The following is a 27786-nucleotide window of genomic DNA, read 5'->3' as shown; positions in this document are numbered from 1 at the left end:
TTTTTAAGCTGTAAGCATGGCCTTTAATTCTTTAACTAATATCTCCACATTTGATTCCAAATTAGAGTTTTAGCTCTGGAAGAGATGTCCAGTTGTTTTATTCCGCCTGAGCCAGAAGAGGCCACGTTACCTACCCATGGACAGGACAGTTCTACCATCCCTTACGCATGCCACACCCTACTGCCCAGGGGCTGTCCCATGACCGTTCCGTGGAGACGTATGTTGTCACATGATTTTGCTGTTGCCCTCTGCAGAAAGGGGCCTGGTGCTGCTGTTCTGGAATCCTTCTGGTGCCCTGGCCATGAGGAGGGGCTGCTACTCCCAGCCTAGTTTCCAGTGGACCGTTTTCCTGAGCCAAGACACAAATGGTTACGTTTCACCAGCATCCCAGGAGGAAGACACCCTGTGGGTGAGCTTCTGTTATCCCTGGGAGGGGGCTGCACCAGGAGTCCCAGCCACCAGGGACCAGAAGAAGTGAAAACCAAGTCCCCAAGACATCACAGTGAGCAAGCGTGACTCCCGGCAGCCCCCTGAGGTTTACATGGCCCTGTGCCTCCCAGGCAGGATGGGTGCTATGAATCAGACAGGAGGCTGGGGAGATCTGAGTTCTAGGCCTGGCTCTGCTATGACTTGCCCTCTGTGACCGTGGGCAGCCTGGTTCCCCTGGCAGCTGGTGGAAGGAGGGCTGTGAGGCGCCCCCCCTCCCACCCCCGTGCAACCTCTCCAGAAAGTGGGCATGACAGAAGGCCAGCTGGGGCAGTTGGGTTCAGCCCAGCGCTGCTGGCTGAGGCTGCCACCTTGCCCTGATGCAGGCATCTGCACAGACCAGGAGGCCTGGTTCTGAGTAGAGCCAGATACACCACACCTAGATTGGCACCTCTTCTAAGGCTGGGGAGTAGGGAGCAGGGGTACGATATTGGTTAAAGTGAGGGAAAACAGGGATTAGTTCACAGGGATACAAAGGGGAAGAAACCTCAGGGTTTTCCTACCTCGGCTAGGTATCAGGAGGTAAACATTTTCTTAAGTTTGGAAAGGAATCCCTCCTTGTCCTCCCCAGCCTCAGGCCTAGCCTTGCCTCCTGCGGAGCTATCCATGGTCCTGCCACCTGGGCACAAACAGCAGAAAGAACTGGGGTGAAGGGCACCACCTCCAGGAGTCCCATCCCTGGCCCCGCCTACCCACACCTGGCCACCCAGGGGCTGGTCACTCAAGAAGCCACCAAGCACCACCCTGAAAGGGGAGGGGACCACTCCCAGGCTGGCCAGGACAGCCTCGCCTGTCAGATGACTGAAGCAAATGGGCCACTCCGTGCTTTAGTGTATCCCAACTGCTCCTCAAGTCACTGGCCCACAACAGGGAAACAAGACGCAGAGAGGGACAATGACCAGCTATCTCCATCGTAACAACTGTCACAACCGCCAAGTGCCAGATGCCATCCAGGCCAGGCTACACAGATTTCACGGGAGCTCATTTAATCCTTTACAAGTAAATTTCACAGATGAAAAAAAATAAAACACAAAACACAAATGCAGAGAGGTTAGGTAGTTTGCCCAAGGTGACAGAGCTGGTAGGTGGGAGGGAGAACGGAGTTCAAACCCAAGCAGTCAGGTCCAGAACCCAAGCTCTTAAAAACCTTACCAGTGACTCTTGGAAGGTGAAGAACACGTGCCAAGACCAACCTACCAGCTTCCATGCTCCATACATGTGCACCTAACGTCTCCGGGACACTCAAGGAGGGGACTCACTGCCTCGTGGAATCCCACAACATGTGTGATTCTTCTAACCTATAACGATGGCAGCGGGGGACCCTGTATGTCACTGGGCAAACTCCCTATCAAGAGCATCTGAGGGGCACCTGGGTGGCTCAGTCGGTTAAGCCACTGCCTTCAGACTAGGTCATGATCCCAGGGTCCTGGGATCAAGCCCTGTATCCAGCTCCTTGCTCAGCAGGGAGCCTGCTTCCCCCTCTCCTCCCCACTCATGCTCTCTCTCGCTCGCTCTCTCAAATAAATAAATAAAATCTTAAAAAAAAAAAAAAGAGCATCTGAGCCAGATGCTCCAGACAAAGGGAAGCTGCTCTGCTGTTTCTTCAGGGCCCAAGCAGAGGCTACGGAGATCAAGGCTGCTGCATAAGCACGTCCTTTTCAAGATCTGCCAACCAGTAGGCAGGTAGGGCATGTGAATGCCATGAACTAGACTATGCACCCATACTCAGCATTTTAAACTGTAGGGCACGTCACTGATGCGCTAGGACGCATATGCCAAGTACAGTGTGCGGCAGAGGAAGAAATGGTCACGGTCCCCAAGGTCTCAGCCAGGGTACCAGGCCCCAAGAAGGGGTGGGCAGGGCCGTCCTGGGTTCAGCCCCCTGGGCAGTCCCATGCACCTGGCATGCTCTCAGAGTTTAGAGAGAGAGCAGTGGCCCGAAACAAGGATGTGCTAACCAAGGTCGGAGCAATCACCAAAGCCAAGGAGGCCAGGTGATCCCCAACTCCCAGGGGCCCCCCCACGGAGGACCTAGGCATTGAACAGTCACCACAGCAGAGGTGCCACTACCACAGATGACAAGGCCATGTGTGCCTTCCCTTAGTCCCTTCTGTCCCCGTTCTTACATAAAGGCTTAAGTAACAAAGACCCTCCTAACACAAAGCAACACACAAACCAGAAACTTCCCATCACTCCTGGGCCTCCTCAGACACAGGAGAGCAAGAATACTGAATTTCGTCATGTTCTTGTTACGGGGATGACAAATCTTTATGTGTGTGCATGCGTCGCTATGTTAGAGCTGGTAGAGCTTTTAACACGTGCCGAGTACCATGTCAGATGCTTTCCCTACTTGATCTCATTTGATCATGTAAGGACCCCGTGAAGTACGTGCTATTATCGTTTCCAACTTACAGATGCTACTGCTGACGCCTGGAGAGGGAAGTGATTTGCCTAAGGCTTTCCAGCTAATAACAGCAGAGCAGGGCCCTGCATTAGCGGACCTCAGAACCCAAGCTGTTAGCTACCAGTCACGATGGGGCACAGAAACACTCAGACTGCCGTCACCCTCCTCCCCCAACTCTGCTGTCCTTGTCACCCGGAAGGCTGGAAGCAGTTATGCCCCATGGCGACAGGCATGTGAGCCACGGTGGCCAAAGTCCCCAGAAAAAGCATCTAGTTAACTGGTTAATGATTCACAACAACAAAAAAACAAAACAACAAAACACAGACACACGTCCAGAAATTCTCACCCCCTACAACCAGGAACACCATCGCATCTATTTTATGTTTTTAAAGATTTTATTTATTAGAGAGAGAGAGAGAAAGCGCGCGCGCAGCTGCAAAGGGAAAGGGAGAAGCAGACTCTCCGCTGCGCAGGTAGCCCAACATAGGGCTCGATCCCAGGACCCCAAGATCATGACTTGAGCTGAAGGCAGACGTTTACCCAACTAAGCCACCCAGACGCCCCTCATCTCTATTTTAAATTTGGATATAAGGACTACAGTCTCCTTCAGGAATAAGGTTTACTGGCAGGGACATCAAAGGATATAAGCACTGAATTTACAATTCTGAACCAAGCATCAGGAATAAACTATGTACATAGATGACAAAGTCTATAAACACATGGCTTTTCTAGCCTGGGGTAGGAGGAGGGATGTGTCCTTACAGGATATCCTGGACACTCAGGTGCCTGCTGATCTCAGGACTAGGATACCAACAAGGGCACTTGGCTTCCGAAGCTTCTGTAAATACAGCCAGTATTTGACTTCTGCCTTTAGAAGAGGAAATGCCCATGGTGGAAGCCCACTCCAGCTGAATGGGCATTACACGAGCATTTCTAGTCTACACCTTCAGAAGGTGACCCCAGCCAGAGGGGCTGCCCAGCCAACACAGACAGAGGTCCAAGCTGAGGCCACAGGTCTCCTCTTTCCTGAGAAGGGCTTACACTCCCATCCCTCAGAGCATCTCTCAGCTGATGGTTAGGAAAATGAATTCAAATAAACTCAGCCAACATTTACTATGAGCAGCCTTGCACCAGGTGCTATGCAAGGTATTGGGGGATTCAAAGAACATGCCAGCTTACTACAGGCAGGGATCCCAAGTCAGAACTGCTTGATGGCTGTTTATATTTAAGGTGATACCAGGGGAAGAGTAACAGGTAATGCTCATCCCATGAATATGTGCCACGTTTTGGGGCCAAATTGTTTTCTCCATAAGCACAAAGTCCTAGTGTTATGAGGAGGGTCTGGCACATATCTGGGGTTCAGCGCTTGCCACCTTCTCCCGTTATCTGTAAGCTGGCTGAAGGCAGGGACCCTGTCTGTGCACGTCATTTCTTAGCACAAAACAAATGCTCAATGAACATATGTCTAAAGAAACCGGGCAACGGGATTCCAGGATCTGATTTCTGAGGACTGGGTCACCCTACAGGTGGAGGCGCAGGTCTATATTGACAGCCTGACTCCCTGAGCCATCTACACGCACAGGCTGAACCAGCAAGAGTACCTCTCATTCTGTTAAAATGTCTTTCCCTTCATCTTCTTCCTGCCTCCACCCTGTGTAAAGGTCAACACCGTCAACTATGTCAGAGAAGAGAAACAGCAGGTGGGATACCCAAATAATGAGCTCTGGAACTGGTTTCTACACTTACAGTTAAACGTACGTATGTCTGTTGTCACCAAGAATTAACGATGATCCAGAAACATAAATAAGCCACACTGTCTTTAACTCAAAAAGTCACACAGTAACATCAGACTGTCCTGATTCCCCGTGTCCTACTGCTTAGCCTTGAGTCCTAAAAGTCCCTAAGCACACCACGACTTTCTGGACTTTCTGGTTCACAGACTGGGAAAGAAGTTAGGCTCAGCCATTAAGGTTTTCACCAGCTGCATTAGGAACCAAAAATGATCAAGGGATACTAAATCCCCCCAAAACTTTAGGTCAGTTTCCTATGTAACTGTTATCTATCCCAAATGCGTTCCAGGTGCCCCTTCCCCTAACGAAAGCAGACACCCAGGAATCAATTTGTATCTGTGATGACTCTCATCAGTCTCCAAGGACACCCTGACTCATGTGTATTGGAGGCTGTTAAAAAAGTGATCTGAGGGGCACCTGGGTGGCTCAGTTGGTTAAGCATCTGCCTTCAGCTCAGGTCATGATCCTGGGGTCCTGGGATTGAGCCCCATATTGGGCTCCCTGATCAGCAGGGAGTCTCCCTCTCCCTCTGCTGCTCCCCCTGCTTATGCTCTCTCTCTCTCACTCTTTCCCTCTCTCCCTCTGTCCCAAATGAATCTTTTAAAAAAAATAAAAATAAATAAAAAATTATGTCTGGGAGCCAAATTTTCCACTGGAATACAACTCTGAAATGACAATGAAAGTGAATGGGAAAAGAAAAATAATTTGACATACCTACTATACTTTATAAACAACTTTTAGAAACGCATCCAGTGCATATATTAAAGTTAAGCTACACTCAGCAAAATTATGTCAATAAAAATTTTAAAAGAACTGGCAAAGTGTCTGGCACACATGAGGTTCCCAACAAAGCCTGGCTGAACATGGGGAAGGGAACGAGCTATCAGGACAAGGAACCATGAAAGCCACAAGGGTCAGAAGGACACTCATAAACTGACTCTATGACCAACTCTCAATTTAAACGACCAGAGAGGAACTGATAAAAACACCAACATTCTAATATAGTGAACAAGGCCCACGTCACCATCGTGGGCTCACTCAGGCAGATGTCAAGCTCCCCGTAGGTGGTGAGAGGAGGAAAGCTAGGGTGTCTGCAGAGCAAGTCATGCTAGGTGACTGGGAACGGTTGCAATTCAGGAAGACGCTGAAGGAGCACAACCAGAATTAGGTGGAAGAGCTATTCCCACTTCTTTTTAGTTCAAGGGATGTTAACAAGAATATAAAGGTTCAGGCACCAAACCATTCCGTTTGGTCAGGCTACAGACAGGAATTGTGGTGGCTGCTTTTGCACAGAGGACTTGGTCCCCTGGACTCAACGAAGCTCAACAAAGTCCATGCAGAGTCCGTTGCCGCTGGGACCGCCACCCCTGGGCTCCCAGGCCAAGCCCTCCAACTCCCTGGGAAACTCCCACCACCTGCTCCGAGTGACCATTCGGGCTCTGAGGACATGGGAGGGGCGTGCAAGACCCAGACAAAAACACGATGAGGCAAAGAGGAGGAAGCATGGGCGGCTGAAGCCAGCGCACCTGCACAGCCCGTCCCCACCAACAGAGGACCAGCACTCCTCCGCAGCGCACCCCCACCTCCCATGGGAAGAGGTGCCACGGCCACAGTGTCCTTCACCGAAGCTCCCACCTGCCAGCATTTCGGTGTCAGATCACTAACATGTAGATACACTCCACAGACAGAGCATGACACTGGAGTGCAGAGTGAATGAGGCATGTGCTCATGGCCAGACGAACTCAGAGTCAGACCTGCTGTGCACAGGCGGATCTGCAGTCACGTGACCAGCTTTTTTACTGAGGTCTCGGTGAGGCGCTCTGGGTCAGGACTGCAGAAAGCCTTCCAATCCATCTTCTCCTTCAGCCGCTACAAGGAATGTCATGTAGGGTTGTGCCCAAGGTCACAAGGCAAGTGGCAGAACCGGGGATAGAACTCAGCAGAGCAGCTCTGGGAGACACACGGCTGCTCTCTGGCAGGAGGCAGGCTGGCACTCTCTGACCTCCTGACCTCTGCGCACACAGAGCAAGTCAGGGTGGCTTCACTCGGGAGCGCGGCTGGCACTCAGCTCCTCCTAGCTCACAGCTCCCCTCTTTTTTTTTATAGTTTTTTTTTTTTAAGATTTTATTTATTTATTTATTTGAGAGAGCGAGAATGAGAGAGAGAGAGAGCACATGAGAGGGGGGAGGGTCAGAGGGAGAAGCAGACTCCCTGCTGAGCAGGGAGCCTGATGCGGGACTCGATCCCGGGACTCCAGGATCATGACCTGAGCCGAAGGCAGTCGCTTAACCAACTGAGCCACCCAGGTGCCCCAGCTCCCCTCTTTCTACCCTGCTCCCTGCAAGCGGAAACCCCAACATGCTCCGGAACCGTGTGTCCGACGACTGAGAGGACGTCCGCACGCTGCCGTGCCGCCTTACCCGTGCTGGTGTTGGTGATGCCGTTCACTGTCCCCTCCACGTCGGTCTCGTCCTCAGCGTAGCTCAGGATCAGGCTCTGCTGCCGGCTTGTCAGTCTCCTGTGGACCAAACACAGTTGAGTGTTTCCTCCAGGCAGCCCTTTAATGACGGGCTTGGCCAGTTCCCATGTCAGCATGTGGGAAATGTGGGGCCCCCGACCCAGGCAGGGAGATACACCCTGAACCTAAGAGCCACACCCTCGAAGCTTCAATCAAGAAAATGGAAACTGCTATGCTCATCACGGTGAGCACCCCATCACCTATCGAACTGTCAAATCCTTGTTGTTCACCTGAAAATTAGCATAGCATTAAGACAAAAGAAAATCTCCTAAAATACCCTAAGCTGTTTTTAAACAGCTGCCATAAATACTAAACAGTTTACTTAAAGGGGGGGGGGGGCCTCTTACAAGTGTCTTATGTAGGAAGTTAACTAACTAAAAGGAGTCCCGTTAAGCCAGTCTTCCCCAGAGGGGTGGGAGGCCCCAGCACTGCGCTCAGATCTTCCTCCCAGAGGATGCAGATGTCACGAGCCATGATCCAGTTACAGATTTGCCTCTCCCAGCAGACCCCCAGTGCCCTGACAGCAGTAATAACAAAAATGACAGCAGCTACAGCCACATATGCCCGATGTATTACTCAATTTTGGGGCAGCTAATGAGTCCACTTTTTTTTTATTATGCCCACTTTGCAAGGGGGAACTCGGGCAGGACACACCTGGCTAGAGGGAGGAAGCAGCACAAGCCTGCACAAGCCTCCGTGCTCACAGCAGCGGACAGCGGGCCCAGGCCGGGGGGCTCACCACAGGGCCCGGCAGGTAAAAAGCCCTCACCCGGGCCCTGCTGGGTGGGGAAGGTGCGGAGATCGGGCGGACCTCACCATGGCTACGTGGGCACGCACTTTGGAACTCTTATCTTGATGTGAATGTAGTGATCTCCATAGCCGTAGCTGTTAATCCGGGGGATGCCCTTCCCACTCATCCGAATCTTCTGGTCTGTCTGAATCCCAGGGGGGATCTATAAAGAAAGGAAATCTGTGGTTTGCCTTGGTCTCCAGTTACTCAAATGGAAACATTTCACTACATAAAGACTTACTCCTAGGAAAGAACTGCCATTCAGGTTTCTAGACAACCACATGGAAACTGGCTAAACTGAGGTCCGTCCGGAGCAGAGCCCGTGACGGGGACTTGCAGGCAGGTGGTTTGGGGAGATGAGCCCACAAGGAGGAGTGCGGGAGCACAGGGAGTAAGAGCAGGGAGGAGGCAAGGCCCACACAGAGGCATGCTGCTGAGGCTGGTGCCTGGTGCCCGTAGAGGAGCAGATTTGACCCAGGAACTGCCTTCCCTGGCGATTCCACAGTCAAGGCCCACGGTCTGTGATTCGAACCCAAGGAATGGCCTGACGTTCCTCCTGCCTCCCCCAGACCTCATCTCTGAGTCCCTGACATGCTGCTTGCTCACAGGTTCTGCCACTTCTCAGCTGTTTCAGAAAAAAAGAGTGATGAAGTACAAGACTGGCAAAGACATCCCCGCCCTCTTACCGTCACGGTAATGGTCTCGTATAGGCCCTGCGCTCTGGCTGTCCCTCCAAGAAGAGCCTGAGCTATGGAAATAAAGAGGTCGGAGTGGATGTCTGCACCGTCCCTCCGGAACACAGGGCTTTTCTGCACCTAGGGTCAAGCACAACAGATGCAGTCACGGGTGGAGAAGTCCTCCCTGAGAAGGACAACAGCCCCACATCCCAGCAGCCTGGGCACAGGCCCTGACATGTGTTACGGTGACGCTGCTTCTGTGTGAGGAACAGAGTAACGAGGGAGAGAATGTACTTTCGCCAAAGCAGAACATGGCCCCAGGCTCCAGGAGTTACATCAGATTTGTTTCTATGCTGCAATGCAAGAGTGTCAGTCTCAGATCAAGCCGTTCAACTGACAAATAAAAAAGTAAAATTGGCTTTTTGAACATTACAACAAAAATCTTACTCTAATGGAAGGTTTACACAGACTAGTACATCTACAAAGGCAAACAGTTTATTCTCCTAACAGTCATTTGGTATAAACTACCCTCAAGACAGATGGGCAGCACGGGAATGACTCCAACTTTGTAAGCACTTTTGGGCATCAAAGATACTCCTTGCCTCGCAGCCATGCCCTCTCTGTGTTCTTGTCTATTATCACATGGGAGTGGGGCCTACCTGTCGTAGAGCCTGGCTTCCAGCAGGTCACCTTTGTCTTGTATCTCCTGGTCTAGCAGTTCACCCTTTACTGTATTTTTATCTTTCTTTTAAATTATGAAGTATTTCACACACATACGAACAGGCAAAGTAAGTAACATCACACACACACACACACACACACAGTGCCCACAACCCAGCTGAGGTACCAACCCTCCGGCCCCCCCCCACCCCGAGTGACCACCACGATGAATGGAGGAGTGACCGTTCCTACATATACACACGTGTCCCCAAATAATACGTGGCACCATCTCACGTGTGAACTGTTGACCGTGTCCCTCCCTGCCTCTGCTTGCAATCCGCTTTCCTTCCCTCACTGGTAACTGAGAAGTCTCCAGATGTGTCGTGCTGACACGTGTGGCTCTGGTTTCTTCCTCTGGCTGCTCTGAGGCACTATGGCCCCTGTGTGGTGCCCTCGGCCACGCTCTTCTCCCTCTTCTCCGAGGGCTGTTGTCGGAGCAGGCTGTTGTCAGAGTCTCGCTGCTACGAGCGAAGGAGTCTCGCACGCAGCCTGCGCGGCCTTCCTCAGGCGTGCACCTGGCGGGGCTGCCAGGACAGGGCGCTATCCCCCTCACCATGCCCCCGTTCCAGAAAACCAGGTCTGCTCCTGCACACGGTATGTAAAGCTGTACCTTTGGCACTTGCTATTCCCACAAACAATTCAATACATAAGTTAAAAACACAAGGAGATGTGTTCTGCATTTTTATGTGTGCTATGTTTCCAACCTGTAAACATCTTGAGGAAACTTTGCTCCGTCCAAACCTAGCACGAAGGTTTGACGTGACGGATGTTTAACAACCCTACCAAGGTGGCCACTGTTGCCCTTAGAAACGCAGATGGCCAGATATGCTCCCATGAAGCGCCAACCTCTCTCTAGCGAGAAGCCCGGGCTGCACCCACACCCAGAGGGAGAGGGCTGGAGAGGAGCCGTACAGGCAGAGCACCTACCCTGAATGTGATGAAAATTTCCCGTTTTCCTACAGGCATCCGCACAGTCTGGCCATCCTCGACTCCTATAAGGAAGAACAAAAGTTCAAAAGGGAAGAATTATCTTGGGACCTCCCAAGGAATTTTCTGCCCTAGATCCATTTATAAACCACTGACTTGCTTACTCATGCCTGTGAGGAGCAACACAATTACACACAGTACATCCAACGAGTGTAACTTTTCAAGGGTGCAAATACAGCAACTGATAAACAAACAAGAGCACCTTCTATTCCTTTATCCAAGTGTACTGGACCCCTGCTCCTACCAGTCTGTGTAGTATTTCAGTGAGTTCAGAGTCTAGTAGGGGAGACAGCTATCGACCAAAGAGTTAACACTAACAAACGCATCATTACAAAGAGGATCATGTTCTTAGAAGGAAAAGACAAAGGACGTGTAAGGAACAGGGAGAGTTCCAGAAGGCTGCCCCGGGGAAGCGACACTCGTGCTAGGAGCTTGGGGAGAAGAGTTAGCCTGCTGAAAAGAAGGTGGAAAGTGAGCTTGAGACACAGGGAGTGGTATACGCTGCTCTGTCCTGGAAGGCATCACGGCCTGTTCAAGGAGCTACGTGAAAGTCACGCAGGGCAGGCAACCAGGGGAGACTAACAAGACGGAGGCTGCAGAGGCCAGTAGGGGCTGAGACTGGAGGCCTTACTCCACCCCAACAGTCACAGCATGTTCTGCAGGGCGGGTGACATGATCACCCTGCAGGGGAAAGCCCGCCCCAGGAGAAAGAGCCAGTTGGGGAGAGCAGTCATAGGCTGCCCCTGGGGGCCAGGAGGGAGGAGTGGTGGTGCAGACTGGGCTGGCAGTGGGGACCATGCTGGTCTCGTTGATGGAAGGTGGAGGAGCCCCACAGGAGCAGAGCAGACGTGTCAGGTCCCTTCTGCCCAATGTCGCATGCAAGGGTAGCCTGTAGCAGAACTAGTGCAAAGATGAAAATTCAAGGAGATTCTAGTCCGCCCCTCCAGTCCAGGGCTCCAGGCCCTTAACCATAGCTTCTCCAACAGCCCAATCACAAGGAAACAAAGGCCTCAGCTCTCCCAGCCCCCAGTGCATGGAGGAGCCCAGGACCAACCGGCAGGCACGGGGATCACCACTTTCTTCTTCTGCTTGGCTTGTCCTGCTCCTCTGCATACCACGCAGGGAGTCGTGATGATGGAACCTCGGCCCCCACATCTCCGACACGTGGAGCGCATCACAAAAGGGCCTGTATTTATGGTTTCCTAATAAAGAGAAGAAAAATAGAACCTTAAGCACACAGGTTAACTCTAACGGCCAAGCCTCTGGGGACACAACATGCATCAGAGAAATGTCTCACTGAAGACTCAATGTTCTGTGTGAACACGCACTAAAACACGCCGCCTCAGAGCACAGGGGCAGGGGCTCACGTTGTCAATCTGATCTTCTAGAACATGCTAACTTCTCAACGCCAAATCACCAAGCTGATTATATGAGCTCAGAAAATGAGATAGTGCCTCTGTAGAGGTTCCTGAAATCCCCGGGGAGGTGAACAAATACATCTTAAAAAGAGCACTGCTCTTTTTGGGCGCCTGGGTGGCTTAGTGGGTTAAGCGTCTGCCTTTGGCCCAGGTCATGATCCCAGGGTCCCGGCTCCACGGGGAGTCTGTTGCTTCTCCCTCCCCCTGCTCTCGCGCTCTCTCTCTCCCTCTCAAATAAATAAAAATCTTTTTTTTTTAAAGATTTTTTAAAATTTATTTGACAGAGAGAGAGAGACAGCGAGAGAGGAAACACAAGCAGGGGGAGTGGGAGAGGGAGAAGCAGGCCTCCCGCCAAGCAGAGAGTCTGATGTGGGGCTCGATCCCAGGACCCTAGGATCATGACCTGAGCCGAAGGCAGATGCTTAACGACTGAGCCACCCAGGCGCCCCCAAATAAATAAAAATCTTAAAAAAAAAAAACAAAAAAACTTATGTTTCAAAGCTACAGAAAAAAACCTCTACACATATACCCTTCTGTTCTGATGCTTCTACTCTATAAGACAGAACCCCAAAGGTGGAACTGCTGGGACAAATAATTATTATATTTAAAAATTTATGTGTCAGAGACTCTGGACTCCGGGAAACAAACTGAGGGGTACAGAAGGGACGGGGGAGGGGGAATGGGGTAGCTGGGTGATGGGTATTAAGGAGGGCACATGATGTGATGAGCACTGGGTGTTATATGCAACTAATGAACCGCTGAACACTCCATCAAAAACCAGTGATATACTCTATGTTGGCTAACTGAACATAATAAAAAAAATTTAAGTGTTATATTTACTTGCACATGGTACAAAATTCTAAAGTAAGAAAAGGAGGTACAGTGAACAGTTAAATGTCCCCCCACCCCCGTCTCCTAGTTGTTCCAGGCGCCCTCCTCAGAGGCACAGCCACGGTGATATGCTTGTGTATCCTACTCTATCCGGCCGGACACACGCATTTCGAGCCATCTATGTGCACATTACGGGTTTTCAGTCACCCAAGGCAGCACTATGCACACGGTGCTACAGCGTTTCTTTGGGTTTTTACAATTAAATGATCTCAGAAAGCACTTCTCACCAGTGTACAGCATCCTGTGACCTGGATGCACCACGATTTCTCAGGCCACTCACTCCTGGTGGTCACTGAGGCTTCAGTATTATACACAAGGCTGCAGGGGACACCCTGTACACACGTTGCGTCCCGAGTGTGGTCTGTAGGGTAGCTCCCCACAGAGACGCACACACGAGGGTCTGACGGCTCCTAGAGTTGCCATTCCCATAAGCCAGAGTGCCGTCAGGGAGTGTGCACACTCATGTCCCACAGGCTTGTTGGCACAGACTGCGACCATCTTTGAAACGCCTGCCCCCCTGGAGGGTGAGCCAAGGGCATCTGGTTTCCACCTGCAGGTCCCTGCAGGCTGCTGAGATGTTCACCACCCACCCACATTTCCTCTACGGTTCACCTCGCCCAGTTTTCCTGATGAGCTGCTGGCCTTTCCCCCATTATTCTGAAGGAGCTCTTTACATATTAGGAACACTAATCCTTTAGCAAACGTGTTACAAATATTTTTTCCTAGTCTTCAACATCATGTTTTTAGAGAAATATACTTTGGCTTTACTACCTTATCTCAATCTCTTCAGAAAAAAAAAATTTTTTTTAAAGAAGTTACAGCAATTCAGGGCATTGGAGAAAGGACCTTTGAAGTGAGAGGGAATTGGGAACAACCAATGAAAACTATCCGTAACAAGTGGCAGCAACTCAGCTCCCAAAACTGTAGCCACGGAATGCACGTGCTCCCCAGGAGCACCCTCTGGAGGACTATCTGCTCGATTGCACACTGAGCAGCAAGCTGGTCCTTTTCTCAACAGGACCAGGTATAACTTTGGGTACACCCATCAGTGGACTCTTATCTGGCCATCAAAAATAATATTTAGAAATACTCAAAGACATGGAAAAATACAACACATGAAAAGTGCGGGAAAACTGCAATGTATGATCCTCAACTGTTGAAAATTACACACATACAAGCAAAATCATTCAAAATGACATGACAAACTAGAAAATACACAATTCAAATCGTTGACGAAGGACTAATTTACTTAATTTAGAAAGAGCTTCTACAAATGCTGGGGCGCCTGGGTGGCTCAGTCCATTAAGCATCTGCCTTTGGCTCAGGTCATGATCCCAGCATCCTGGGATCGAGCCCCGCATCGGGCTCTGTGCTCAGCGGGAAGCCTGCTTCTCCCTCTCCCTCTGCCTGCCTGCCTCTCTGCCTAATTGTGATTTCTCTCTCACTCTGTCAAATAAATAAATAAAATCTTTAAAACAAAACGAAACAAAATAAGAGCTTCTACAAATGCCTCAGAATAAGACCAATTACCCAACAGTGAGAAGGAAAAAAGGCTGAAGAGACATAAAGGAAAACTGGTCCTCAAATTCTCAAGATGTTCAACCTCACACGTGACAGATGCAAAATGAGCATGAGAAATGGGGTTATGTAAAGGTACTCAGTGTCTGTACCAGCACAAGATCAACAGGTGCCTGGCTAGGTAAGGGATGGCGCATCTGTGAAGGAACCGCTGTGGCCATGCAGACTGGGGCAGCTATGTACACAGAGTGTTTGCCAAATACACTGAGAAGTAGAAGCAAAATAAAATACTGAGGTACAAACAGAGCTAATTGTATTATAAAATTATAATTTTATAAAATTATATAAGTATAAAAAGTATAAAGTATAAAAAACCGTGCGTATGTGTACACGCATCTAAGACAACAGGGGATGCTTCTGAGGAGTGGAAACACAATGGCTGAGAGCTGACAATGGGAGGGACACTTATTTTACATTATTTACAATTGTACCCACTAACTTTTTAATGATTTGCATATATTACCTATTCGAAAACTAATTTAAAACAAAAATAAAGTTCCATTTTTTTGATTTTTTAAAAAAGATTTTATTTATTTATTTATTTTAAAGATTTTATTTATTTGACAGAGAGAGACACAGTGAGAGAGGGAACACAAGCGGGGGCAGTGGGAGAGGGAAAAGCAGGCTCCCCGCGGAGCAGGGAGCCCGATGCAGGGCTTGATCCCAGGACTCTGGGATCATGACCTGAGCCGAAGGCAGACGCTTAACAACTGAGCCACCCAGGCGCCCCAAAACATTTTATTTATTTGAGAGAGCGAGCATGAGCGGTGGGGAGGGGCAGAGGGAGGAGGAGAAGCAGGCTCTCCACGGAGCAGGGAGCCCTATGTGGGGCTCAATCCCAGGACCCTGGGATCATGACCTGAGCCGAAGGCAGATGCTTAACCAACTGAGCCACACAGGTGCCCCTAAGATTTACTTATTTTAGAGAGAGAGGGAGTATGTGTGCACTGCATGTGCGTGTAGGGGGAGGAGCAGAGGGAGAGAGAATCTCAAGCAGACTCTCCGCTGAGCACAGAGCCCAATGTGGGGCTCAACTGCTCGACCCTGAGCCTATGACCTGCGCCAAAATCAAGAGTCAGACACCTAGCCAACTGAGCCACCCAGGTGTCCCCAAAAATGAAGTTCTTAATCAACTGGACAAAAACAAACTTAAAATGCTAGAGTGGTGGGATTATCAGGGACTTCTACTTTTTAAGAACTTTTCTGCTCTCAAAGACAACTTCTACCTCATACCAGCATACACACACAATGACTGATTTTAAAGGTGGGTAGTAGAGAACTTCTCAATCCCCTCAAACAGGAATCCATCTTAATGGAATACAAACATAATCAATGAAAACCTAACTACAATTAAATATATAGAGATATAATCATAGTGAAAGGGGAGAAAAAGAATTGACCCAAATAACTTTTGAGCACAGTATTTTAACTATACACCTTCAATCAAAAGATGAAAAGAACTCTAAACAGCAAATGCCAGTAACTAGGACTATTTTTCACAGTGGTCTGAGTAACAATCCTAAAACTCCTTTTTGTGTTACAGGGTTGAGCAAATGAGTAAATATATTGAGGATAATCAAAGCCAGACTTCTCTTTATCAGAAAAAAGTTTCATATACAGACAGGCAGAAGACTAGATGAACCTTGTGGTATTGGGCTAGAAGTGGAACTATCACGTTGAACTCACTGGTTTGTCAGAGCAATAGTGGGTGGAGGGATAGGTGTGTGCGTGTACATGTCTACGTATAATGTGAATAGTATGGAAGGAAGTACAGATATGGGTATATACATGCGTGTTTGCACACAAGCACACACATATGTTTTTCCCAGGCCTAGTCTGTGGGAGGGCGTAGAAACAGCAAACCTCCAGACACAATGAGCACACCCAGAGCACACGTCTTGGTTTCTAAATCCCAGGAGACACTAGAAGCAACCAGGACCCCTTGGAGAAACGACTGGCTCAAGGGTATGGCAGGAAAAGCACAAGTTGAGTCTAGAACATCCTACTGTGATAGGAAGTGCTCAAAGAATGAGGGGGACCTGTCAAAGGATACACGAGCCAGCTAGAAGGGACTCTACAGGCCAAGTCAAGAACAATTTGAATATCGAAAGCAGTAATTATACCGATTACAGCCCAGTGAATAAAATAAGAATACCTGAGTTCATACTGCTATAAATGAATGATAAATACATCAATGGAGAATAGAAAGTTCTTCCTTTCAGAAGAATGCCAACTAAGACACGCAGAGGGATGCTGGGATCAGAAAATCACCATCTTGCGACTGTTCCAGTAATAACTAATTGGCAAGAATGATCAATGGACACTACAACTATTGGGTGAAAGTTTGATGAGGAACCGGAGATTTATAGAGTATTAGGGTACCTCACCACAACTTCCTCATTAATTTCAAAGGGAAAATTAATAACTTTACAGTGAAGAAAGCTGGTGGACACTACCTTAACTAACTACTAGTGATCAAATGTCACATTACCACTAACGGGACAAACGGACACCTTATGACTCCTGACATGATCCACTGGAAAGGGATGTGGTGTTTCGCCAAAAACACATAATCTGAATCTTATCATGGGAAAATATCTGATGAATTCCAAATAAAGGGCATTCTACAAAACAGCTGGCCTGTAATCCTAAAAAATGTCAAGGTCATAAAGAAAAAAAAAAGCTGAGGAACTATTTGATATTAAAGGAAACAAAAGATATGACAACCAAATACTACACAAGATCCTAGCTTGGATCCTGGACCAGGAAAAAAAGGACACCATAAGGACAATTGAAAAAATGTGAGTGCTTGCTTCAGCAACACATATACTGAAATTGGAATGATACAGAGGAGATTAGCATGGCCTCCGTAAAGGATGACATGCAAATTCGTGGAGCGTTCCATATTAAAAAAAAAAAAAAAAAAAAAAAGGAAGAAGAAGAAGAAAAAATGTGAATAAGTACAGATAATGGTATTGTATCAACATTAAATTTCCTCATTTTGACAACTGCACTAGGGTTATGTAAAAGAACATTCTTGTTCTTTGAAAATACATAACACAGATGACAAAGCAAATGGGACAGAATGCTGACAACTGGTGATCTGGCTAAGGAATAATGGAGTGACCCTTTATACTGTTCTGTAAGTTTGTATTATATAAAAAATTTATCAGGATGCCTGGGTGGCTCAGTTTGTTGGGTGTCTGCCTTTGGCTCAGTCATGATCCCAGGGTCCAGGACTGAGCCCCATGTTGGGCTCCCTGCTCAGCAGGGAACCTGCTTCTCCCTCTCTCTCTGCCTGCCGCTGCCCCTGTTTGTGCTCTCTCTGTCAAATAAATAAAATCTCAAAAAGAAAAAAAAAAAAAAAGAAAGAAAAAATGATGATGCTTCAAGCGAAATTTAAACCTCCCTCCCTCCACCATGGTTTCAAATTACCAAAATATCTCCAAGTGTATTTTCAGAGAGGACAGTGCAGTACCACTGACCAAGACAGAGCACTCAGGGAAAAAGAAGGTTACAGCTAAAACAGTCCCAGCAAATTACGGCCTCTCAAAGCACTAAGTACTGCCAGGTAACCAGCCGTGGGAGCACAGAAAGCAGGATGGTGAGGAAGAGAGTGGGTGGGCCAGAGGTGGGAGGCCCCAAGGGAAGGGGTGGGGATGGGGGCTCTTACCATTCCGGAGCCACCACAGTAGTGGCAGTTCTGCAGCTTGGTGCCAGGCTCATTCCCCTTGCCGTCACACCGCTCACAGGTGTCAGTGATGTTCACGGTGAACTCCTTGTTGACCCCCTTGGCTGCTTGATTAAACGTCAACTCCATGATGTACTAAAGAAATCAGAGGACAGCCTGACATCTTTCTTTTGATAATTACCAACATGATCCTCCACTTTAAAAAGCAAAGGAGGGCAATGGTCAGCAGTTTCCAGTTCTTTTAATTTTTCTTTTAAGGTAGTTTTATATTTACAAAATTGAGGAGGAGGTAGAGAGGTCACCCACACACCCCCCCACCCTGCCCCACACATGTACAGCCTCTCCCATCATCAGCATCACTCACCGGAATGTACATTTTTTTTTTTAATCAAGGATGAACCTATATGGACACATCATAATCACCCAAAGCCCATAGTTTACATTACGGTCCACCCTTGGTGGTGTACATCCTATGGGTCTGAACAAATGTCCATTGTTATAAAATCATAGAGTACTTCCACTAAATGTGAATTGCACTAAAAAATCCTCTGTGCTCCACCTACTCATCTCTTCACCCAGCTACACTACTTTTTAACTATTTTACTTATATATCCTCGGCCTAATAAGAATGGATGGGACTCAAGTGATTCTGCCGTACTCTTCAGGATTTTTAAAACGGAATGTTTGTTTTCAGTGAAAATGTACTTTTCAACAAACCGTTCACAGATAATATTTGGACACAGTCCTTAAAGACAGCTGGAAAGATCCACAATCATAACTTAAGTCATAAAACATTCCCCCTCTCTCTTCAACTCTGATCATGTCTTATTAGGACATAAATATGCCGTGTATCTCCCTACTGGATTGAGCTCTCCTAGAATAATGTAGCAGGCCTTCAAGATAAAATACTTACACCCCGAGAGCCTTAGCCTTAGGCTGCCTGATTAAGCAGCTGCAAGAATATAGTTAAAATGAATGTACACATATTACCTACATGATTTTACTTAAACATTAGAATGATTTCTACCAAAATGGTGGCTTCCAGATCATTCTATTGAGCTGCTATGTCTTTTTCTTTTTTCTTTTTCTTTTTGAGAAAAAGAAACAGATAAAATCTGTTTGCCTCACATTGAACAGCTAAAATGTGAATGATTCTTCAAAACAAGGAGCTTACCTCCTGAGGCTGATTGAATACACTCTGGAAATCTCCAAAAGAAGATGATGAGAATTCCCCAAAGATCTTCCTGAAGAGCTCCTCTGGGTCAACAGTGGGGCCTCCCTTCCAGTAGCTCTGTCCGGAGCTGCCGGCCCCAGGATCGAAGCCAGCAGAGCCGTACGCATCATACTGCTTCCTCTTCACTTCGTCACTCAGCACCTACCGGAAAGGCCCAGCAGTCAGGCCCGCCCGAGTCTCCCAATGCCCAGAACACAGACATGAGTGCACACCAAGTACAGATAAGGGGATTGTAGCAACATTAAATTTCCTGGTTTTGACAAATGTACTGTGGTCATGCAAAAGAATGTTCTTGTTCTTAGAAAACACACACTGGATGACTGAAGAATAAAGAGAGAGGTCTGTGACTTACTCCCAAACGGCCGGTGGCATGCGCGCGCACGCGAGTGCACACACATACACACAAAGAGCAGATATGTGACACTCTATGTATCCTGAACCCCTCAGATGCTCGAAGTCTGGGGAGAAGGTCACTCTGGAATGGCTCAGCAGTCATCCACAAGTACGTGCTTCATCCCTCTGATTACATTTCAAATTCCTCAAGGGCAGCCTTCTACTTTTACAATCCCCACCAGCCCCAGGAGACAGCAATGCCCTAAGTAAGGGGGTCATCAAATAAGTATGGGATTAATTAACCCAACCAGGAGCTCCTAGACCTGACTATAAATCCAAACGACCTGGGAGCTCTGTTAATACAGATGATTAGATCCTGTTTTCTCCTGAGATGCCAAGTGGGATCTAGCGGGAGACCTGGGAATCTTTTCTTCACTGAGGTAATCTGGCATGGGGAACACAGCCTTCACACGGGACCTCATGATGTGTCAGGCCACCCTGTGCCACACACTCGGATGTACACAAGCAGCTAAAAGACGGCGGCTGCACACACAGGTAGGTCGTGTTACCTCATAGGCTTCTGCCAGCTGGGAGAACTTCTCCTTGGCTTTGGGATCGTCCTTATTTGTGTCTGGGTGGTATTTCTTGGCCAGCTAAGGGAGGAAATGGTAAATTACTATGGACACAAGATGATGACTAACAGTGGACCCCAAAGACAGTCACAATCTCACCTCCTTTATAGCAGTTGTTTAAGATTTTGTGACCAACAGCAATACTTAGGACAAGGTTTAAGACGTTAAAATAAACCTGTCTCTTCAAATCTGAGGCATATACACATTTTCCAACCACAACAAATGTCTACCAAAAATAACAACTGATCCTTTAGAACTTGGGCACCTTTATGAAAGCAGTGTAAAACTGTGTCCAACGGACTACCATCTACGTAAAAAGAGAAGACACTAACTACCAGCTGTATAAACTATTCTGAAAGAACACACAATAAACTGGTAGCACTGATTGCAACAGGAGGGATGTAGATAAACGGGAAGGAGGGAGGCTTTCCACTGTATACTCCTTTGTACCTTTCAAATTCTGAATAAAGGAAATATACTGCCTATTCAAAACACAGGTTTAAAATATTAAAAAACCCGCTCAGCTGTCCAGAGCATACATGTGTCTGAGCCGCTCTAAAACGAAGGTGACCTTGTGGCTGCTCTGAGCAGTGCTGTGCACGTAGTAGGTGGTTCACTGTGTGCGCCGTGGCTACCGATGCCTTCCAAGCCTGGCTTACCGAGGTCCCTCACGTGAGGAAAGGAGGCGCACAGAATGCTAAAGCTTACTGGAGAAGCCGCGTGGCTCTGACACCCCGAGTGGCTGCAGTCAGGATGCGGGAAGTTAAGCGCAGAGCCTCAGGATCAGAGTGCCCAGAGCCACTGTCTGCTAGCCCTGGGATCTTGGGCAGAATGTCACTATGCACAATTTCCTCATCCGCAAGATGACAATAACGGTATCTACTTCACAGGGCTGTGGTGGGGATAAAATGAGAATAACGCATATTCTACAAGGAGCAGAAGGCCACTGGGTGTTATACTCAACTAATGAATCATTGAACACCACATCAAAAACTAATGATGTAGTATATGCTGGCTAACTGAACAAAATAAAAAAAAGAAAAAGAAAAAGAAATAAATAAAAATAAAATGAGCACAAGGCATGACACACAGTAACATTCAACATCAGCTATTATTAGAACATAAAAGGGAGCAGAAGGACATGTTCAGGAGGTGGGGGCATCTAATAAGTTCTGACAGGAATTTTAAATTGTCTATGATGAGCCAAAACTTCCTGATTGTTATCAGTATACCCCAAACCATCAGGATGACCACTGTGAAATACAGCACCGAAGCAGACAATCTTAGAGCTTACAGGTGAGGTACTGTGTCCACGGCTTAGGTGAAAGGAATGAGGGGAGATGTCATATTTAAAGATCAAGTTTGTGCCAACTAAAGACAAAACAGCGTCACGGCTCAGAGTGCCAAATGAGGACCCAAAGGAGTTCAAATTCAAGCAAGTTCTCAGACACATCACAGGGCTGTATGACATCACGGGGCCATGCTGGAGACAGAAGGACAAAACAGTCTCATTTTAGACAAACACGATCATGTGAGATTCATATGGTTTCAAAGGGGATTGGGTACATTTTAACGTAATTTTTAAACACCCATCACAGTTAAAAAAAAAAAAAAAAGAGGGGTGTCAGCACATTATCCAAGTCTGAGAAACATGACAGGATTCTTTCCTGTGACAGGGAACTTGCTTTCACCCAAGGTGGAGTGTACCATGACCAAGAGCTCTCGTCAATGGAGAGCTCCTCGTTAGAATAAGTCTAACTCCTGCTTTTGGTTCATAGGTCACTTTAATCCCCTTTTACAAATCAGCCTGGCAAATAATTGACCCCACAGAGTCCTTTCTTTACAATAAGAATCAAACAGCTCTCAATCTTCCATGGTAGCAAAAGAAAGCAATACAAGTCCCTAAGCCTACAAAGAAAGAAATGGTCATGTGCTACCCAACTTTGGTTTCCAGGAGGATGGAGGGTGCTGGCAGGTTGCCAGAAACATCCACCCACTCCCCAAAGTCAGGGAGACAGAACAAAGGCAGCAGCAGGAGAAGCTCCGCCACTGCAGAGTAGGGCTCCACTGGTGCCTCTGAACTCAACCTGCTTCTGGAGATGCTGGTCCTCACACCAGCTCGTGGAAGCAGGCCAGAGGCTGTGTGTTAACCCCGAAGCAGGATCTCCAGGGACAGCCAGTAGATCATCGTGGGCCACAAAGCTGGTCCCAAAAGCCAGGTAAGACAGAGCGGTATACTCATGAGATTAGCTTAAGGAAAAGAGAGATCTTTTGCAGTATTTTAGTCTCGCGTACGACACATATTGACTGATGGGGACTTGGCTGGATGTCATAACCTCTCCAGGCCTGTCAGGAGGATGGAATGATGCAATACACCCAAAGCTTTCATCAAGGTCTGACCCCAGAAATTTCTCTATAAAGGCTACTATAAAAATGTCCATTTTTAAATTGCACAGCTTTACCTGATCTTTTCATTTCCACACCTAAAAACTTGAGTGGTTCCCTACTCTTTTTTCTCATATTATAGATTTTATTATTTTCAAGTAATCTCTACACCCAACGTGGGGCTCAAAGTCATGACCCCAAGATCAAGAGGTGCATGCTTCACCAACTGAGCCAGCCGGGCCCCTCCCTGCTCTCTCTTAAATTAAGTTTCTAGTGCTTACAAACAGCCTCATGTGTCCTGATAGTTTGGCCCCGGAGTTCACTCCTCTCCCACTCTTACATCTGGTACCTTACCCTCCAGCTCAAAACAAGCAGCATGTTATTCACTATCCCAAGCCAGGGTCTCTGCCTCCTACCCCCGTGCCTTTGCTCGTTCTATTACAACCCAGTAATGGACAAAGAATCTGAATACATATACAGCAAATGGCCAATAAGCACATACAAAGATGCTCAACATCATCAGCGACCACAGAAAAGCAAATGAAAACCACAGTGAGACACCACTTCACACTCAGTAGAGTGGCTATAATCAAAAGGACAGACAAGGGGCGCGTGGGTGGCTCAGTCAGTTAAGCGTCTGCCTTCGGCTGAAGTCATGATCCCAGGGTCCTGGGATCGAGCCCCACATCGGGTTCCCTGCTCAGTGGGGAGCCTTCTTCTCCCTCTGCCTTTCCCCCTGGGCTTGTGCTCGCTCTCTCACTCGCTCACTCACTCTCTCTCAAAAAAATAAATAAAATCTTTTAATAAAAAAAAAAAAAAAAAAGGAAGGACAGACAAGAACAAGTGTTGCTGGGGATGCGGAGAAGTCGGAACCCTCCGATGGTGGGAATGTAAAATGGTGCAGCCATTTTGGAATAGTCCGGCAGTCCCTCAAAAGGTTAAACACGGATTTATCATGTGACCCAGCAATTCCACTCCTAGGTATATGAACATACTCACAAGAAATGAAAACATGGGTCTACACAAAACTTATACGTGGATGTTACCAGCAGCACTACTGATAAATAGAAAAAAAGGGGAAACAGGGCACCTGGGTGGCTTAGTCGGTTAAGCATCCAACTCTTGGTTTCAGCTCAGGTCATGATCTCAGGGTCATGAGATCGAGCCCACGTCAAGCTCCACACTCAGCAGGGAGTCTGCTTGAGATCCTCTCTCTCCCTCTCCCTCTGCCCTTCCCTGCCACGTGCGCACACAGGCGTTCTCTCTCTCTAATAAATAACTCTTAAAAAAAAAAAAAGACTTTAAAAAATAAATAAAAATAAATAAAAATAAAAATCTTTGGTTCTTCCTCTCTTTTTTTCTGAAGCATTAACAAGCAGGGCACTATGTGCTTGAGGAACAGTCCAGGAACACCCATTGTTCTCATCTCATTCTACACTGTCAGCCGCACGGGACCCATACGTATGGGTAGATACACCTCACTGGTGAGCAGACTAGACCAACAGCATCCCTTCTACAGTCTTGTCCCTAAAATCTGGCTTCCATACAGACCTGGTAATAGGCTTTCTTGATCTCCTTCTGGCTGGCATTTCGGGGCACTCCTAGTATCTGGTAATAATCCTCTTTGGCCAAAGGGGAGCTCGTGTGGAAGGAGGCAGTACAAACAAAAGGGTAACTTTTTAGTCCTAAAAAAGAAAAAAGGAAAGAAAATCACTCTGGGAATGTGCTCAACAAAAGGAAATTGTGAGTAAACAACCAGCCAGGTTATACCTGTGAAGGAACGGAGATCATAGCTTTGGAGTCAGCTTTCCTCCAAGCCCTCTGGAGACCAAACTCACTGCACTTCAAAAATGGCCAAGTGAAGGGGGGGGAAATCGGAGGGGGAGAAGAACCATGAGAGACGATGGACTCTGAAAAATAAACTGAGGGTTCTGGAGGGGAGGGGGGTGGGAGGATGGGTTAGCCTGGTGATGGGTATTGAGGAGGGCGCGTTCTGCATGGAGCACTGGGTGTTATGCACAAACAATGAATCATGGAACACTATATCTAAAACTAATGATGTAATGTATGGGGATTAACATAACAATAAAAAAATTTAAAAAAAAATGGCCAAGGCCACTGTATATAATGAATATAAAACAAACACCACTGGGCAGGGCTGATTCTGCTGGATCACAATACAGTGAGGGGGTACCCTAATTACACCACCAAAGGACACACAGGGTTAAAAGGCGCTAGGCCTGAACCTGCTTACCCCAGAGCAGCTAATGGGTCAAAGCCCAAGACAGGCAGCCATATGTCCTTTCATGCTTCTGGCATCAGCACCAGGAGGACCAGCCACCAGCAGACACACTCTGCCCCACTCAACTGCCCTCGGGGCCTGTGGTAGAGAACTAAGCTGGACTGGTCTGTCACCAAGTGAAGCAGGGGAGCCACCCCACACCTTGAGCCCTGCCTAACCCCCAACACATCCTGTGACAAATGAAGATAGGCAGGGCAGGGCAGGGGGTGAAAGGGAGCCACGTTAAGGCATAAGAGTTGCGACAACTCCAGGTTTCCAAGTCAGACTTCTGCCTACAGAGAAGCTTCTGGATTCACCATTCATTCATTCAGCAAATACTCACTGAGCATCTACTACTTGCCAGGCACTGGGTTCTGCTCCAGGAATAGGTAGCAGACCATTGAAAGGGAACTGCCCTTCTGAAGCTTACGTGTATTCAAGATCTTAACACTGTAGTAGGCACTGAGGACACAAGATGAAGAAAAAAGCCAAAGCCAAGGAGCTTACAGTCCTGCAGAAGAGTGTGGGAGGCAGTGTGCAAAGAGCTTTTAGTATACAAGGACATGCAGAGTCACAAAGAGTCACCTAATCAGGGTTTCTCAAACTCACATTGTTGATGATGGGACTGGATTCCTCCTGGTGGAGGGATTTTCCTATTGTTATGGGCTAATTCTGTCCTCTTCCCCCAATTCACGTATTGAGGCCCTAATCCCCAGTGCCTCAAAATGTGATTGGAGGCAGGGTGTTTAAAGACAACCCTGCCAAAACACTGATCTTGGACTTCTAGCCTCTAGAACTGTGAGGATAAATGTGGTTCTTTGTTATGGCATCCCTGGCCAATTAAAATACCTGTATGTCAAAGGATGTTCAGTAGCACCCTGGCCAACTATTTATAAGTAGCACACTCTACTCCCCCTCTACCCCTGCCACACGCTGGCAACTAAAAATGTCTCCAGACAGGGGCGCCTGGGTGGCTCAGTCATTAAACATCTGCCTTCGGCTCAGGTCATGATCCCAGGGTCCTGGGATCGAGCCCCGCATCGGGCTCCCTGCTCCACGGGAAGCCTTCTTCTCCCTCTCCCACTCCCCCTGGTTATGTTCCCTCTCTCACTGTGTCTCTCTCTGTCAAATAAATAAATAAAATCTTAAAAAAAAAAAAAAAAAGTCTCCAGACATTGCCAAACGTCCTGTAGAGGGCAAAATCATCCCCAGTCGAGAACCACTGACGATCCAACTGAAAAAGTTCCAGACAGGCAGCTGCTGTTAAGCTGTAGAAATTAACCAGGCTAAGGAAAGGTTTGAATCCGCCCAGAATTACACCTACAGTCCTGATGTTATTTGAAACAGCTTCCCCTTTACTGCTCAAAAGTGCCTCATTTGGCTGCAAAATCATGTATCACCTTTGGTTCACAGGAAAGTCCTCGTGCATTTAGTAACTAGTGATGTAACTAGATTTTATGCATGTAGAGGGGTGGTTAGAGGTAATGATGCTGATGATGATTAATGAGGGCTAGGAATAAACTGAAGGGCCTTTGAGCTATGCTAAGGAGTCCGGATTTTATCATGCAGGCAATAGGGAGACACTGCAAGGGTTAAACGGAATCGATGGGCTTTCCATGAGAAAGCGCTAACAACAACAACAAACTGGAAGCCTGGGAGACCACTTAAGATTAATCTGAACACAAAACACAACCAGGGGTGTTGAGGCTATCCAGGAAGCAGGCAAGATCATCAGACAGGAGAATGACTAGGGAACACGACCAACAGCATAATTCAGACACATGGTTGGTTCAACGTTTCTTCCTTCCTTCTCTCACTATAATGGATGTCATCCAACACAGAACAGAACCATCAATGCTAAACACTTAGAGGCTTAATACATATTAATTCAGTAACGCCTCCAGAAATTAAGAAAGCTGGTTTTGAACCAAGGCTCCACCATCTTTCTGCTTTGTCACATTATACAAGCTGTTTAACATCTAGGCTTACGTTTCTTTATCTATACAATGGAACAGCAACAGTGTCTATCACATGGGAAATGATCCATGCCTGGTACATGGAAAGTGCTCAATAAATGTTAGTTTGTATTTTTATTACAATTACCCATTTAAGGACTTAGCAAAGACTGTTAAGTGTGCCCTTCAGTTAAAACCATGTGGTGGAAAGAGCTTAAGCTATTAAAGGACAGCCCTGGGTTTGGGACAACTCTTCTCATCTAGCTTTATGACCTCAGGTTCCCGTTCTTTAAAATGAGAATGACGACACCCTTCTTGCAAGATTGTTACCATCAAGCGAAATGGGTCACAAAATGCCTAACACCATAACAGGTGCTCACCGAAAAGTAATTACCTTCTCCCTTCCGGCCAGAAGGTGAAGGGAGAAGACGGGAACGGAATAGGGTAACGGAGCAGCGGCAGGCCGGAAAAAGGCTTCTAGAAATGTTGACAGAGAAGTGAAGGTTGTAGGCCTACGGAGCGTTTCACTACCGCCGCCGGGCTCCATGTAGCTCTCCCCTGTTCACGACTTCTGAGAAGCCATTTGGGCCTCTCTGCCTCCTGCTTGCCAGTCTCTCCAAGCAATTCCTCTTACAGGTCAGAAGACACCCTCCACCCCGCCACCCCCGCAGCCGGATCGAGCCACTCCCTTCCGGGCCTTACAGCCCCCACACTCGGGCTCTGGAACCTGCCCTCACCTTTGAAGCTGACACCGGGTCTCAATGTCAGCAGCGCCCCGGAACCCCGAGCTCCCAAGGAAGGCGCGAAGGTAGTGACGTTCAGCTTGTGGCCCAGCGAAGCCCCCACCACGCCCCCCCTGGGCGGCCGGGCGCCTCTCCCCGCTGCAGCCGGCAGCCGGGGGGTCCCCACAGCCACCAGCAACCAGCGCGTGGAGCACCGCGCCGCCATCTTGGCCCAGGGACACGGCGCCTGCGCCACCCGGCTCAAGGAGGCCTCGCGAGGACAGCGCGCGGCCG

At 47.9% G+C, this 27786-nt stretch overlaps 1 protein-coding gene and 1 non-coding gene across 3 annotated transcripts; one reads left to right on the top strand and one right to left on the bottom strand.

The window, feature by feature from the left end:
* On the bottom strand, positions 1 to 27786 carry DNAJA3 (DnaJ heat shock protein family (Hsp40) member A3). 2 transcript variants are annotated; one of them, XM_032397729.1, is made up of 12 exons: positions 27508 to 27786; positions 24086 to 24219; positions 20087 to 20170; positions 19125 to 19325; positions 17933 to 18085; positions 11427 to 11574; positions 10313 to 10377; positions 8675 to 8803; positions 8036 to 8151; positions 7101 to 7198; positions 990 to 1105; positions 1 to 349 (listed from the first exon to the last, which is right to left on the bottom strand). In XM_032397729.1, exons 1-11 carry the CDS (start codon positions 27716 to 27718, stop codon positions 1002 to 1004), a joined length of 1443 nt encoding a protein of 480 aa, XP_032253620.1. In that variant the 5' UTR covers positions 27719 to 27786; the 3' UTR covers positions 1 to 349; positions 990 to 1001. The 2 variants fall into 2 exon arrangements, with proteins under 2 accessions (XP_032253620.1, XP_032253621.1); XM_032397730.1 differs by lacking the exon at positions 990 to 1105 and having other exon boundaries at positions 27508 to 27783.
* Positions 17065 to 17170, top strand: LOC116627828. Its single transcript, XR_004298545.1, has one exon. It is a non-coding gene; the product is annotated as a U6 spliceosomal RNA (small nuclear RNA).

Source organism: Phoca vitulina, unplaced genomic scaffold, assembly GCF_004348235.1.
Source record: "Phoca vitulina isolate PV1807 unplaced genomic scaffold, GSC_HSeal_1.0 scaffold102, whole genome shotgun sequence".
Classification (NCBI taxonomy): Eukaryota; Metazoa; Chordata; class Mammalia; order Carnivora; family Phocidae; genus Phoca; species Phoca vitulina.
The sequence above is the reverse complement of the archived record's forward strand: the minus strand, read 5'-3'. Positions and strand labels throughout refer to the sequence as shown.

Excerpts from the sequence above, each read along its gene's own strand:
- DNAJA3 (XM_032397729.1), bottom strand. The coding sequence starts at position 27,718 with ATGGCGGCGCGGTGCTCCACGCGCTGGTTGCTGGTGGCTGTGGGGACC. Across the intron at positions 24,220-27,507 it reads ACCCGGTGTCAGCTTCAAAG|GACTAAAAAGTTACCCTTTT; the intron begins GTGAGGGCAGGT and ends TTTCTTTTTTAG. Across the intron at positions 7,199-8,035 it reads ATCAAGATAAGAGTTCCAAA|GAGACTGACAAGCCGGCAGC; the intron begins GTGCGTGCCCAC and ends TTTGGTCCACAG.